The following is a 14,256-nucleotide window of genomic DNA, read 5'->3' as shown; positions in this document are numbered from 1 at the left end:
TTTCTGTTGGCGATCTTCCTCGTGACCGGTTCATTCATCGATCCCAACCACCGACCGTGACTCGATGAGTGTTTACCTCGCCACCGATTCACGATCGGGCGATCAATCTCCGTTTTGGTAGCTCCAACATCGAGAGACCCGCTCGGGGAACGATATACATCGTTAAATCATGGCGATACTTTGTCTCGCTGCTGGATTTATGGAGCTTGTTCGGTTATGACGACGAGGAATAGCGCTTACATTTGCTGACGTTTTTAACGCAGAAGATAAAAGGATAGACTTAGTGAGTTGAATATTGGACTAGGGAATTTGTTATTGGAAATGTTGGTTAAGATCTTAAGAAGATCTTTGGTAAATTAATTTGTATGCAGCGCCTTTGTAGAATTCATTCTGTATCAAACATGAACAGACTCCGATTGAGGATTAAATTCTCTCTTAAATTTAAGCTTAGGAATCCAGGATTTTGTCACAGAAGCTCCCAGGGAAACTCTTTTCAGTTTTGTATTCCATCACCTCTTTACCAGCGATTTGACTCGGATTAAACTCGTGATGCGCACAGACTGAGACATTTGCACGTAGGAATTTGGAGGAATTTGTAGAAATTTGGTTATGGAAACTCGCGAGTGAAATCACTTCGATAGCTATTCTCATCCCAAGTATCGCAGAAGCCAGAAATTGTAGAACTACAATGTCGTAGTTCTAGCTAACCCTGAAGTGGCAACATTCCCAGTAGCGATCATTTCACACGACTGTCCGTAAATCCGCGTCACGATGACCGTTAGCAACAGTTGGAGACAGCGATAGCCGCACTTCTTGTATCTCCAGAGCGAAGGTCGGGACGAGATTCACTGGGTGGTTTTGCGGTTGAGTCGTCTAGAAAGCCGAACGTTGAACGTACAACGATCGAGGACGAAACCAACGACGACTTCTTGATATTTCTCTCGAACATAAGTCGCCTTTGTGTTTTTGCTCGTTTTGCAAAGGCTAGGTGCCGCCGTGGCCATAAGATCCCCATGTATCTGACGTAAGATGGATATCGTATTCCCTATAATGCATAGCCGGCCGTATCGTGAATTCCGTGAAGAAGAGAAGGGGCTTGCGCCTGTTCCGAAGCTTGCTCACGAACTGTCTTTTGCATAGGTTATCGTGGAAGACCCAGGATATGGTCAGGTCTGGCATTTTTTTCGCCCTGGCCCTAACTTTATAGTCGCAGCTTCTTCTTTCCGGTGGCCACTGTCTTGCTGACCTTTTTATGAGTTTCTTCCACGTGCCTCCTGGAATCATTGGTCGAAAAGCAGGCTCCCGCACAGAGGAATCTTAACTATCCCATCGTTGGAATTTTCAAGTAGCTTAGATTTAATTGGAGCTTGTCTTTGCTGCTGGTATTGAGAGATGAACGATGTCGCATATGCTAGGAAACCTGGCAAAGAAGTTGTCGTGTAACTATCGTTGATCACTAAGGATGTGAGAATTGGGCTAGGTAGAGTTATTTGAGTCAAGCTAACTTTATATTATAATTACAATTCCTAATTTCTCTTGTAATTCGTCAAATTCGGTTGTGAACAATTTTTAAGCGATTTACTGTACGTTTCAAAACAGTCATCAGTTTATGTACAATTTATCGTCCATAGCATTTATGGCAGGGTAAATTTGAAATTAACGAGAGAACACAGTTTTCGTATTTAATTTTTCAAACGATAAGATACAAATGACATTTAATATATGTAGTTTCAGATTAACCTGATATTCGTTTATCTGATCACAAGTCTACGACAAATAAAAAGGAAAGGATTTATTTCTGGTTTTGGAATTCGTGTAATTTTCATAAAAAGTTATGACTGCCTCATAGTTGAAACGAGACTTTCCACGATTGTAACAGGATCATGTTACCAATAAACATAAATTATTCTTTAGGAACGTTAATTAGAATACGCCTAACAAAAATGTTTGAGTACGTTGTGTAACGATATTAATAACGTCCTGGAGTGAATGCCACAGACGACGTTTCAATGAGAATATTTTCAAGGAAGGAATGCCCGTTTTTCGGATGGCTTCGTGATGGATTGGGTAGAGTGTTTCGTGAAAGGCGAAGAAGTCTCGAATGGTGGCCAACGATCCGCCCCTGGCTGTGCAGCTGATACTTACATCTGCCGCGATCTTATTGCCCTCCCGCGCTTATTCGTCGGCTGCATTCGTTCGTACTTTGTCGGCATGGTTGTTACAGCACGAGGTGTTCGATGTATCGACCTCGATCGAAGCATTGTTCCGTTTACAACTGTGGTCACGCAACGAACACTGGCGCGCTGCTTCTGCTTGACATCGTCCGATCGCTCGCAGCTACTCTTCTCCACGGTTTCTAATCGACTTTCGAAAGTTACTTCCGACTCGTTGCGCTCCGAATCTTTTTCTAAAAAGAAATACATACTAGTCCAAGAAGAATTAAAGGATCTTGCGAGCAATCGAATAGCTTCGTTCGTTGTTCAACAGACCTGGACTTACGTTAAGAAATCCAATTCCATTGATTATAGGAAATATAGTTGAAAATTATTACAAAAGTTTACAGAAATTGGCTGATATAGTCGGACTCAAATTTTGTTCCTAACGGATAACATAGAAGTAGAACGAAAGATTCCACAAATCGAAAGTAATTCGTTGTTTGATAATGAATTAGAACCCAAATTAAAAAGTTCATTTTCGTGGATTTATAGAAATATGGTAAAACATTGTCACAAGCGCGAAGAAATTTTTTGAATACATGCAAAGAATATTAGAAAATAAAAGTTTATCTGGTCAGCGCACTGTTTACGACGACCAACGATCTCTCCTATGCACTCAGCTCATAATCGACGGGAGAAGGTGGACCCCTGATTGTGCGGATATCCGTACCGGAAGAACGCTTTACGTTCGCCTCTAAAAGCCAGTCAATTTTCCACGAGGAGAAAGGACGCTCCACAAACAATTAGAGTACTTTCCTAGGTTCATGCCGCTCGTTGTAACTTCTAAAGCATTGAATCTGTTCGTGAGAGGTCGATTTACAACGTCCAGGAAGCGTATACAACTCGACTCATCGCGATCGTGTGGTGAACGCGATCAACGTTGTTTTTCTATGAGAAAACATGGCGATGAAAGTTGTTTTCTTATGAGAAAACATTGCGACTCTTGGTTCCTCCTCGAGCTTGTTGTTGCGGTATGCAATTAAATTTTATAGAAATGACGTTTCAATACGCAAACGAGCAGTTTTACGATACGGACATTGCGAGATTTCGACGATGAGCTGCTTGTAAACCATTCGTTACTACCGGTTAAATGCAAATGGGTTTCTACAAGATAATCATCGTTATTTGTTCCACGGTGATCTTAGAAATATCCGTGAATATTCTCAGATACTTTCCAATGTTCTATGACTTTTGTAGTATTTGGAAAGGAACGCTTTGTTCTTCGCGATGTTGAAGTAGAAACTCGGAGGAAAGCTCACGTTTTATTCTTATTTCTTCTCTGTCAAGTTTGAAATTAAATACTAGTGATTGAAAGCACGCTGCTCTCGGATTTCAACGTTCAATAATGCAGTCAAGTAGGAAATTGCAATGAAGAATTCAGTAAAAGTGGACGAGGATATGAATCTCTTCAACGTTCGATAATTAAATCAGAGTCGAAAGTATTCAGTTATAAAAACATACTTAACCCGTAGACAGTAGAAATTGGATCATGTGACATATATGTAGGTTGATATTTCACGTTTATTGTCGTATCGAACTGTATAAAAAATTTAATTTCTTAAATAAATCGGAAATAAAGATTCTTTTTCCTTGATTCTTCACTTTCACGTAGATATAAAGTAAAATATTCAACACTCGTAACAGCGATAACTAAGTATCCATTTGCCAAGGGTGAGAAAGCAAGGACTAGAACGTAATTGGAAGTTTTATAATGTGTCTTCATTATCAAACAGCAAGCCTTATGTCGTAATACTAAAATAACAATTTTCTCTCATTATCGGCAGAGAAGTAACCCTTAATCACGTTTACAAGAGATAGGGGTCTGTTTAAACCGCTATGTCGAGTATTACATCGAGCAGCAACGTTCTCACGCGTGTCTCACCTTTTTCCTTTTTTAAAGGGTCATTCGTTTTCGCACGATGGGCGCGCCTGTATCAACGAACAGCTACCTCAGACCCACACGGATTCTTCTTGGTAGTACGAGTGAAATTTATGTGGTCGAACGTGCGCGAATCGACGCACGTGTCCCACGAAAATTTCACTGATCGATGACGCGTACGAAACACCGGTACGTCGACAGGAAATTAATCGACTGTTCGTGAAAGGGGCGCGGCTGTTATTTTTATTCCAAAAAATATCGCCATACCGTGTGTGTCCAGTGAATTTCCGTCAACACTTACAAAAGCGTCGCTCTTTTAATTCGAGCTTTTAATTCTCTGACACACGCGTGACGCTCAACACATTCGAACGTAGACGTAATTCGACATTGAACGAGCATTTTCGGGCGTGATATTTCACGTGTCTCCCCTATCCCTATCCCTTGACAGATTTTTTCCTCCTGTGTGCAGCTCGTCTCTAATTTACGCGATGAAAATTCAGTTGGCCGGACCGAGCCGAACGAACTGCAATTAAACGAATTATAAAGCCTTTCCCAACCATCGTACCACGGAGACAATTAGACGATAAATTACGACGATTCCGCTTCCGCAAACAACGCGACAGGGGGAACCAGTGTTATCTGTCTCACTCGATATTCACAAGTGAGAGAGAGCAAGAGAGAGAGAACGAGAGAACAAAGAGAGGGCGAGAAAGGACGTACCGTGGCGTGATGATCGTTTTCGGTGTGAAATTTAATGAAACGGCCGGTCGCTTTCGTTGAAAGAATCAATTATCTTTTATTGCGTGTCTTTCGCTATTACAGAGCGGTAGTGTGATAACGTGCCGTACAGAATGAAGTTTAATTAAACGTGTTAGCGGGTCGCTCGCGACCCATACTCCACAGTGAATTGCTCGTTGACCATTACGAGATAAGTTAAGTTACGCGGTCATTTTTCTCGGTGTTTGGCTAAAACGATACAACGAGAATTATAGTGTCTCTAATCCGGTCATCCCTGTGACCCAGATGCCTGGATAGCTTCATTCGTGGATAGCTCACATCCTTTTCCAGCCCAATCGTCTCTCGTTAAGTTGCAAATGAACAAAGCGAGGAAAAGACGACGGCCGACGGCGCTGGCAAATTTAACGCGCTGCAATCGAAACATGGTGCAAATTGGAGATTTTATTAATTTGCTCTACGACGAGGCACTGACGATGAGTTATGGCTAATGAAATCATCAGAACAGTTAATAAGTACAAGGAACAGTGACACTGGATCTCAACCTGAGCTTATTTTATTAATGAGTATTACTTGCAGAAGCTGGCTCGATTACTTTCCTTCTTAGGAAGTTGCTCGTAACACGAAGCAAATACGATATTCGTAAGTGAAATGCAAGTTTTTAAATCGATAAATTGTTTCGCTCGTTCTTGAAGCAAATCTTCTTATCTACGGGATTCGTGTTTCTGTCATACGAGCTCGGAAGCGTTGAATTTCACTTCCTCGCGATGTTCTTAATGTCCATAGGATTGCTACCGTGGTGAATTTATACAAATTGTACATTACATCAACGAAATAGTATATAGAATTTTTGCCTCCATTTTTGGAAAGTTCTTTTGACAGATAATTTCGAACTTATAATGGGCAGTGCAGTTCCACTTGCTCTGAGATATCCATTATCTCATCGGAGCTTAATTCTCAATACGCTCGCTACTATTCTTATATTCTTTATTTCATTTTCTGTTCTCCAATACGAAGACCTGGCTGTTCGTAGTCTTCTGCGCGTCCTCCCTTCGTCTCCTAATTCGCGCTGCCAGGAAGGGGAAGAACAAGTTAGGCTCTGGTTCGCGAGCGTTCTTGTAAAATATCTTATTCGTGATCAGGCTGGTTACGTAGCCCACGATCAACGTGATTGCCAGTCCAAGTGGATTATACCACATGTACGATATACGATACAAATAAAAGTACGACGAATGGTCCGCGGGGCTGAAAATGAAAATGAAATTCATTATTGAAATTATTTGAAACTTTGATTGATATTGCGATTATATTTTCTGGATTAAACATTTGAGATTAAACGATGATAGAAGTTTAACGTTTACGAGTATATTGGATACCGATCGTTGAATAAACGAGCCGAAAAGGACAACGAAAAATATGACAAAGCAGGTTAGAGGCGTGTGGCAAGGAGAAAGCAATATCATACGCAATACTGGAACGCGGCAGGCATTTCAAAGAGACTATAATCACGGTTTATTAACGAGTAATTAGCGTTAGTTACTATCGTGGGAAACGATGGGAAGCAAGCGGCACGTGAAAGCGGCTCTCGAGTCGAAAGAAATCAGGAAGTAATCGCTGCTTCTTAACCGAGAGAACTGGCTACCATGGTATCGTTCCACGCCCATCATATCATAGCGAAACGTTTGAACCGACGATAAGGCGTATCTTAGAACGATTCATTGCTGATTTATGTACCAATTATATTCCGGTATAACGAAAACTGCTCCCCGGTAACGAAATCTTCCGTTTCCGATAAATTCATTGCGGCTGCTCCTTATCGATTATGCCTGGAAGAGTCAAGAATCACGAAAATGAGGTGCTTACGATATGTCCGTATTTCCTACCTCGACGTTTCACTTGCATTTTTTGCTGTAACAACGTTTCGAGAGAAAATCGGCTGGTGACACGCGTGTACGATATTTTCTTATCGAAAACGAATTTCGTCAAAGCGAGGAACGTTCCTAAAAACGATCCTATAGTTTGAATAATATGACAAAAAAAAAAAAAAAAATGATAGATGTTAATCGACTTTCGATGGACGTGCTGATCATGTCGTAAAGAATTGATTCCTATTTCTGTTTTCAAATTTATAAATGAGAAGAATGGTTAGCAGTTAGAAACGATTATTTCTATGTTTTCTTATGATCGCTTGAAGCATAAATTGCGAATATGTACCTGTATTTGCTCATGAAGGGGGATGAAAGAAAGCAGTGCTTTTATTCACAAAAAGGGGAACAGTTTTATCCGTGTAATTATTCCATGCATGCATTAAAGGGAACCAACAAACTTGATAACAGAGCAAAGATATAATAGCCACGGTTTTCTAATTTGCCTCCGGAAAAATTGCTATTTCCGCCTATTAAAGGCCGGCTTTCTTTGCTTCGAACGAACTCGTAAAACCTTTTACAGCATTGGTATTCTCGAATTGGCTCGCGATACGCACTTTAAAAGCTTCGATAACAAGCTCGCTTTCTTAACGAGCAAGAAACTTACTCTTCGAATAAAGTTGTGTTTTGATGATAGAGGAGTAAGGTGGAATTGTCGCAGCCTTCCACAGATAGCGGAAGATTGGGTGTTGGTGGTTTCGGTGTACCAAATACTGCCCAAATGCACGTGATCAAGGCTGTGCTAGTGCCAACGATGGCTCCAGCCTGATTTGCCTTTTCCACGACCATGCCTAGTGTGAAAATCCCCAAAATGGGTCCTCCAATCGCTCCAGAAATCCCTATGGCAGCTTCGACCAGCGGTCCCATCGATTTGGCAATAAAAGCCACGGCTAAACACGTGAAACCATTCGCCACAGCAAGAAATTTTCCAATTAACGTGGCCTTTTCTGTTGGAAATTCTATACTAAATTTACGACACGTGGGCTTTACATAGTCTTCCAAAGCTACAGCAGCTAGAGAATTCAACATAGCGGATATGGTGCTGAGACTCGCGCTGAATACACCGGAAATGAAGAGCCCAGTGACACCTGGCACTCGTGACATTCTTTCAGCTGCGAAATATGGCATTATCTTGTCGAAGCTTGAGATTTTACCGGATGTAACTGGGTCGCAGTTTCTGTACACAGCGTAGAGGATTAGACCGCAGAACGCTGTCAAAGAACCTAAGAGTAAAGTGAGTGGGCCGCTGAGAATGAGCGCGCGTTGCGAAGATTTGAGACTCCTAATGACAGAAAATCCAATTTAGATCTTATACAAAATTTAAATCAATTAAAATATGTATCAGAGACTGGCGTATTTTGACAAATTGATTACGTCAAAGACCAAATAGTTTCTGCCGGACATGGAATAGTAATTTCTTATTTAATCTTCGAATCATTCATTATTTTATACTTTCGATACATTTTATTCTGCAATTCCTTAACGTATCTACTTTTTTACTTGCCATTCTAGAATTGGTCGATAGCGTACATCCAATGATTGAGATAATTGAGCAAATTAAATAAAAATTACATGAGCGGTCGAATAACATGTAGATAACGCTAATCGTGAGTATTCGAAGACTAAAGAGAAGCGGTGCCTGACTCGATATCTAAGCCACCGGTCTCGAATTAATTATTATATAAATGATTATAAATACTCACTTGGCAGTGAGTAAGCGCTGAACTTGGATCTGATTAACCGCGTATAAAGACAGAAACATGGTAGTCCCACCAATCAGTAATGCCCACCATGTATGCCTTATAGTTGGATCAATCCTGAAACTAAAAATCGACAAATTTTTCAACTATCTGACCTCGTATAAATTTACTGATGTTCTTACTCGAAGAATTCTATTCGACCATCCTCTTGAGCGATGCTCCACACATTGGATAAGCCTCCGTCAAGGTCGCTAGCGGCGATACTCAGGACGCACAAAAGTGCGGTGAATATCAGTACTGCTTGAAAGACGTCGGTGATGAGGACAGCCTTGATGCCACCTACGGTCGAGTAGAAGGTGCAAATCAGGCCGATCAGCACGATGCTCATGTTCCCTGACAGACCAGTGGTCGCTTCTAGTGCCAACGAAGGCGCGAATAATACTATTCCAGTGTACAAAAGTAGCTGCAGGAAATTAGCAGTGCTGGCTAGTAGTCGTGCTCCTACTCCAAATCGTTTCTCTAGATACTGAGAGAAAGACAGTGTTACAAGAAAGCAGCTTATGTGTTAACTTATTGTAAATTACGAATTATGAATTGAAAATAGAGAATTGACGAAGCGCGATTGATTTATCAACCTCTGTCTCTAAACTGTCTTCTTTTTTTTAATATTGCAATAGAAGATCACGATGAAAGCTTTGAAGCTTGAAACTGATGGAAAATAAATTTTTATAAAATGTGATACCATCTATTAGCATTGGACTGCAAATTATTTTTTTAAATGCTAGAAGAAAAGGATCACGAAGATGATCTTCGAATTTGAGATTATGGATCAACGATGGTTGTTAACGAGGTACGATTGATTTATCCAGTCCTGATTTCAAATCGAGTTCATAAATACTGGAAAAGAAATGATCACGAAGGTTATTTCTAAGTGCCAAATTGTGGGAATGATTGGCGATATAGTACGATTGATTGATTAGAAAATCATATACCTCATAGACACTCATGGTGTTCAATTCCGTGAAAACGGGAAGATAGAGATACAAGACGATTGGTGTACCAAAGAAACCACCCAGGTACAACAGCGTGACTTGCGTGCCGTGAATGTAAGTTTCTGCGCTGATTCCTAACACCGTGATCGCTGACATGAAAGACACCATCAGTGCGATCGATAAAGGAACGACGCCCATCGTTCGATTGGCTGAGAAGTACTCCTGTTGTAATAATCGTGAAACATTGGTTAACGCATTGCTATATTCGTTCGATCTTTTGAGCGTTGCTGCTGACACTACTGTTATGTTTTACTAAGTTTTAATACGTTTCGACAAACTTAGAGATAAGATTATATAAAAATAATTGTCCATTTTACACAAGAGTGAATGATCCTTTGATATAATAATTTTATTTGAAAGAAGTATTTCGATCTGCAATGAATTATTTCGACCGTCAATTTGTCCGTAACAGAAGTAAAACCGAAAACCACGCTATCCATTCTGTGTATCGTTACTATCGCCTGATCGATCGTATTCTGCGAGTGGACATTTTACTCCTGGCCCTCTAACTTGATTCGTAATAACGTTTCAGCGTTAATTAACTTTCTGTCTTTGCGGTCGTTCGTGGAAGTTGGCTCGCGGCTAACCCGATAAATTAAATAGCGCTCTGGATAGTTGGCAATTTGTGTCGATGGCAATATTTATCGCGCGGCTAGATCGATCGGTGTGATAACGGTGAAAGATCTGAGGCATGGAACGCTGGACCTATGTCGTGATCTAAGAACGTGCCAGCTCTAGGTATGTACAATCCTGTTCTGACGCAGTTTATCACGGATATTGGATCGCGCGGCGTTGTAGACTCGATGTCGATTCGATCGTCCGTGGCGAAATTAATTTTCCAAGGGCTTAACCTCGGCCGTGCGTTGCCTGCCTCCGGTGAATCGGTAGTAGATCCCAATGCCGGTTGAGATCGACAGCATTAGACCGATGACAAGATAATCCGGCCATTGAAGCGTCGATGTATCATTATCCTTGCTCTGCTCCTGCAAACGTATCCCCACGTTTTTCCCTTTTATTAAACTCCCTTTCGCGTAAATTGTTGGTTTTCCGATTCACTCGGTCTACAACAACACTACCTTCGATTTTATCCCAACCCTGGTGAATCTCTGTTTATCTTAGCTCCGCGAGATGAGATTAATTCGTGATGTGTAGGGTGAAATTAGCGAGTGGAATCGATTAACATCAGGTGAAAGGTGTGTAAATGATGGATCAGTTGGATGTTATTAAAAGGACATTAAAGGACGCCAATGAATTTAGAGAGATAGTAATTAAATTGATGCAATTAAGATTAACCGAGAAACATGTCGATAAAGATTCAATCGTCCACCGTTCACCAGAGTTGAACTACAGGAGAGAAAGGCTATCTATTGGAAGATTTCTATGGAAAGAACACTCACGTCCATTCTATAGGATCCACTCGTGTGATACCATCAACTCGCGATGGACGAGAAATTCGATATCGCGAGCTTGTTTGCCCGAGTATCGTGCTTCTTCCTGAATCGTTTCTGCGGCGACGAGGGAACAGGCTGTGAACGTAACACACTGGCGGCCGATGGTCCCAACCGTGAGCTGATAGCACGAAGAAAAGGCGCGCGCGAATTCTCAGAGAGAGGATCCCTTGGAGAAGTCGTCACCTGCGTGTTTTGTGGTCGAGTGTGTTCGTTCGAACGAGCAGAAAAGAGGCGAGGATGAAGCGGTCCATTACGTAAAGCTTGGCTCAGCATATTTCCTGTCAAATGCACGCAAAGCCTCGCCACTTTAACGAACGTTCGAAAAACGGTGGTAAATTCAGGTAATATTCAGCCAGCCGGCTAAGCGTGCCAATGGACGAGGAAAAATATGATGGAGAGAGAAAGAGAGAGAAGGAAGATTATGAAGAAGGTGGTTTATAAATTGTAGGAGATTATAATGGGACTATTCTCTCGCCATAATATAAATCATGTGTCTGGAGTTCTGAAAAACGAAACTTATGATTTAATGACTGTTTAATCATGTAAAGTCAATAACGTTGGTCACCCTTGCGAAAGAACCAGTCCGATTGGCGTCGATTCGTGGCCCGATTCAGAGTCACGAATGATAATTAATCTCTTAAAGGTTAATGAATTCAAGATAAAGAGGAATTTTCGTCTGCTGAGCCAATTCCTGTCTCGAGTGGGAGCAATAGGAATGCGAAAAAGATATTCGAATAGGGCCTTGTCGATAGGGCTATCGATCGTGAAAGATTTAATGATTTTAACGTTTCTTTGAAGTCCTTTAATTGGAAACGAATAAAGAGCTCAAAGAGAACATTCGTTACAAAGCGACGAAGAACCGACGAGTATTGAACGTCCAGTGGAATTCGCTCGAGGCGAATGCTACGCCACTGTTGCGTCGCTGGTGCATAACAATTATTCGCGAGACGGTAGCTTCTGGTCGTAATGTAATTTCCTAGTATTATGAGGCACAATCGAGGGGCCATCGGCTATTATTCCGAGAAGGGAAGCACCCATAGAATCGTCCCAGCAACGAGGATTCCTTGATCCATGGGAGGAACTCATCGATCTTTATCGAAACTGCCGCAAAGGTTATTTGGCCGATGGATCGAATACGTAAAATTCAATTTGATATACAATCGATGCTGATCTCCCTGATGAATGATATTTTTCTTGAATCCAACGTCAATCTAATATTATTCAATATTATTTAATAGAGCTCCATTCAGTTTCAATGGAATCTTGTTACGGTCTAAGATAGTCTCGCGCAAATTCAATGAAGTCTTGTCTGAATTGAACGAGATCTTATTTCACGCCCATCAAATAATCTGCTGTTAACTGCAATCTAACCTACTTGTGCATATTTTATTGTCGACGATCTGTTTTGGATTTATGCGCAAGTCCATGGGAACGATCGTGTACATCTTCGTTCACAAGTAGTAAGATACATATTGATTTTATAAAAGGTTTGAAAGATTAATCCGAATTATCAATGAAACGATTAATCGAACGGAGTTTTACTTTCATGCGGCGTAACACCTTAAAAATTTCAAAAAACTATTTGATTGATTTACAAGAGAACGCGATGAGTTAAGAATTACGTTCGTTTATATATATATATAATCTGAGATAAAATCTGGAATCAAAAAACAAAAAATAAAATAAAAAAGTAATCCAAATATCAGAATCGATTAAATCAATAATCGAGGAACGTAATGGATGTAAACAAGGAAGAATTTAATTTCATTATCATAAAATTGATACGATTCTATAATCTATATAATATCTTAATCTAAGGTCTTAAACGTGATAATAATTCTTAAACGTTTAATGGCTTCCTAATAATATTTAACGTTTACTTAATTTTCTGCAAGCATCGTAATACTTCCTTATGAAGAAGATTTTACATATGATTTACGGAAATGAATCATCGATCTTTATCAATAGCTTACACCGAGATTACGATGGTAATCGATTTATGAGCATATTTTATGCGATGATATCGCGTTTATTCCCGACATAAGAAGAAATCCCGGACCTGTTTAATGCAAAGAGATTGACCAACACGCCACACAATTTGTCGAGTTGAATTTATTCCTTCCAACGTAATTGCACGATGCATGGTACTCCGGAGGTTAATAGAGATCCCTGTTGAGACTCGTCCAATTTTCGACATTGTTACTTGACCGTTGGCTGGCTCGTTTTACGCCGATGCTATTCGCCGACGCTATTCGCCGACGAAGATGCAGAGGAGAAAGACGATGGACGACGAAAGAGGAGAAAAGGAGGAGCCCCGTAAGTGGCGAATTCCCGTCATTAAGTCGTTAGTCGGACGCAGGACAGCAGGCTAACCGTCGGTTAACTGGCTGCTGAACTTGATCGACCAATCGTTGACCCTCATGGTCGATCGAAATTTACCATGTGTTGCCGCCTTTCATCCCCTATTTGCTTTTTAATCGAGCTAAATTTTATTCCCCTGAAAGATTGATGGTACAGTGTAATGTAACGTGTGGAAAGTAGTAGTTGCAAAAATATGTTGATAGATTATAGGAATTTTTGTGAACATAGAAATTCAGTTAATAACGGGTAGTAATTGTATGAAGATCATAGAAATTTGCTTGACGAATTATAGTAGTTTTCTTGAGATCATAGGAATTTTTAGCCATAGATGAATGGCTAAAAATGTAAAGAAGAGGAGTCTAAGTTTATAGAGGGTTAGTTAATCGATAAAGAAAATAAATTTGGATAGTAAAAATGCAAAACATGAGAAGATCATAGTAATCGTTGAACATAAACTGCAAAAATGTAGGAAATATATCTAAATTTATAGACGATTTAATCAGGCATTGAGAATTCGAAATATTTCTGGTTTCTCCCTCGCATCTTGTGTATTCTACGTGATGGAAGATAGCCATGTTGGTCAAGCTAATCGAGCAACTGGTGGTAACCATTTTCAAATATTGAATTTAGAGAGAAGAAATCTCTCTTCTTGAATCTTAGTGAAAAGTTTGTAAACTTGCGATCCTATTCTGTATGTCTATTTTACGATTAGGTTGTTTGATTTCTTTTCTCTATTCGTTGCAGGAAGAACTTTGTTTCCATCAGATCAAAAATAAATCTTGAAAGTGTGAATTCCTAGATTTAGCTCACAAGTCGTAACTCCCTTGCTCAGATAGACCCGAACCTCTCTCTCTCTAGATTTCGTTGTTTAGATAATCACGATGTCGTGCTCTCACTAGTGGTTTCCCCTTTTAGTTAGTTAGACGCGCAAGGAGAT

At 40.4% G+C, this 14,256-nt stretch overlaps 2 protein-coding genes across 2 annotated transcripts in view; one reads left to right on the top strand and one right to left on the bottom strand.

Annotated features, from left to right (window-relative positions):
- The window catches only part of LOC126872317 (tensin-1), a 181,424-nt gene that overhangs the window by 24,878 nt on the left and 142,290 nt on the right, over positions 1-14,256 (top strand). The gene's annotated exons all lie outside the window — the stretch shown is intronic.
- Positions 2,042-13,698, bottom strand: LOC126872320 (putative sodium-dependent multivitamin transporter). The gene is made up of 7 exons (XM_050632134.1): positions 10,905-13,698; positions 10,359-10,490; positions 9,448-9,669; positions 8,638-8,981; positions 8,459-8,578; positions 7,363-8,037; positions 2,042-6,075 (listed from the first exon to the last, which is right to left on the bottom strand). The coding sequence occupies exons 1-7, from the start codon at positions 10,908-10,910 to the stop codon at positions 5,823-5,825; spliced, it is 1,752 nt and encodes a 583-aa protein (XP_050488091.1). The 5' UTR covers positions 10,911-13,698; the 3' UTR covers positions 2,042-5,822.

Source organism: Bombus huntii, chromosome 13 (genome assembly GCF_024542735.1).
Source record: "Bombus huntii isolate Logan2020A chromosome 13, iyBomHunt1.1, whole genome shotgun sequence".
Classification (NCBI taxonomy): Eukaryota; Metazoa; Arthropoda; class Insecta; order Hymenoptera; family Apidae; genus Bombus; species Bombus huntii.
Note: the sequence above shows the minus strand (reverse complement) of the source record. Positions and strands in the feature narration are given on the sequence as shown.

Excerpts from the sequence above, each read along its gene's own strand:
- LOC126872320 (XM_050632134.1), bottom strand. Across the intron at positions 8,982-9,447 it reads ACACCATGAGTGTCTATGAG|TATCTAGAGAAACGATTTGG; the intron begins GTATATGATTTT and ends TCTTTCTCTCAG. Across the intron at positions 6,076-7,362 it reads AACACAACTTTATTCGAAGA|CCCCGCGGACCATTCGTCGT; the intron begins GTAAGTTTCTTG and ends TTTCATTTTCAG.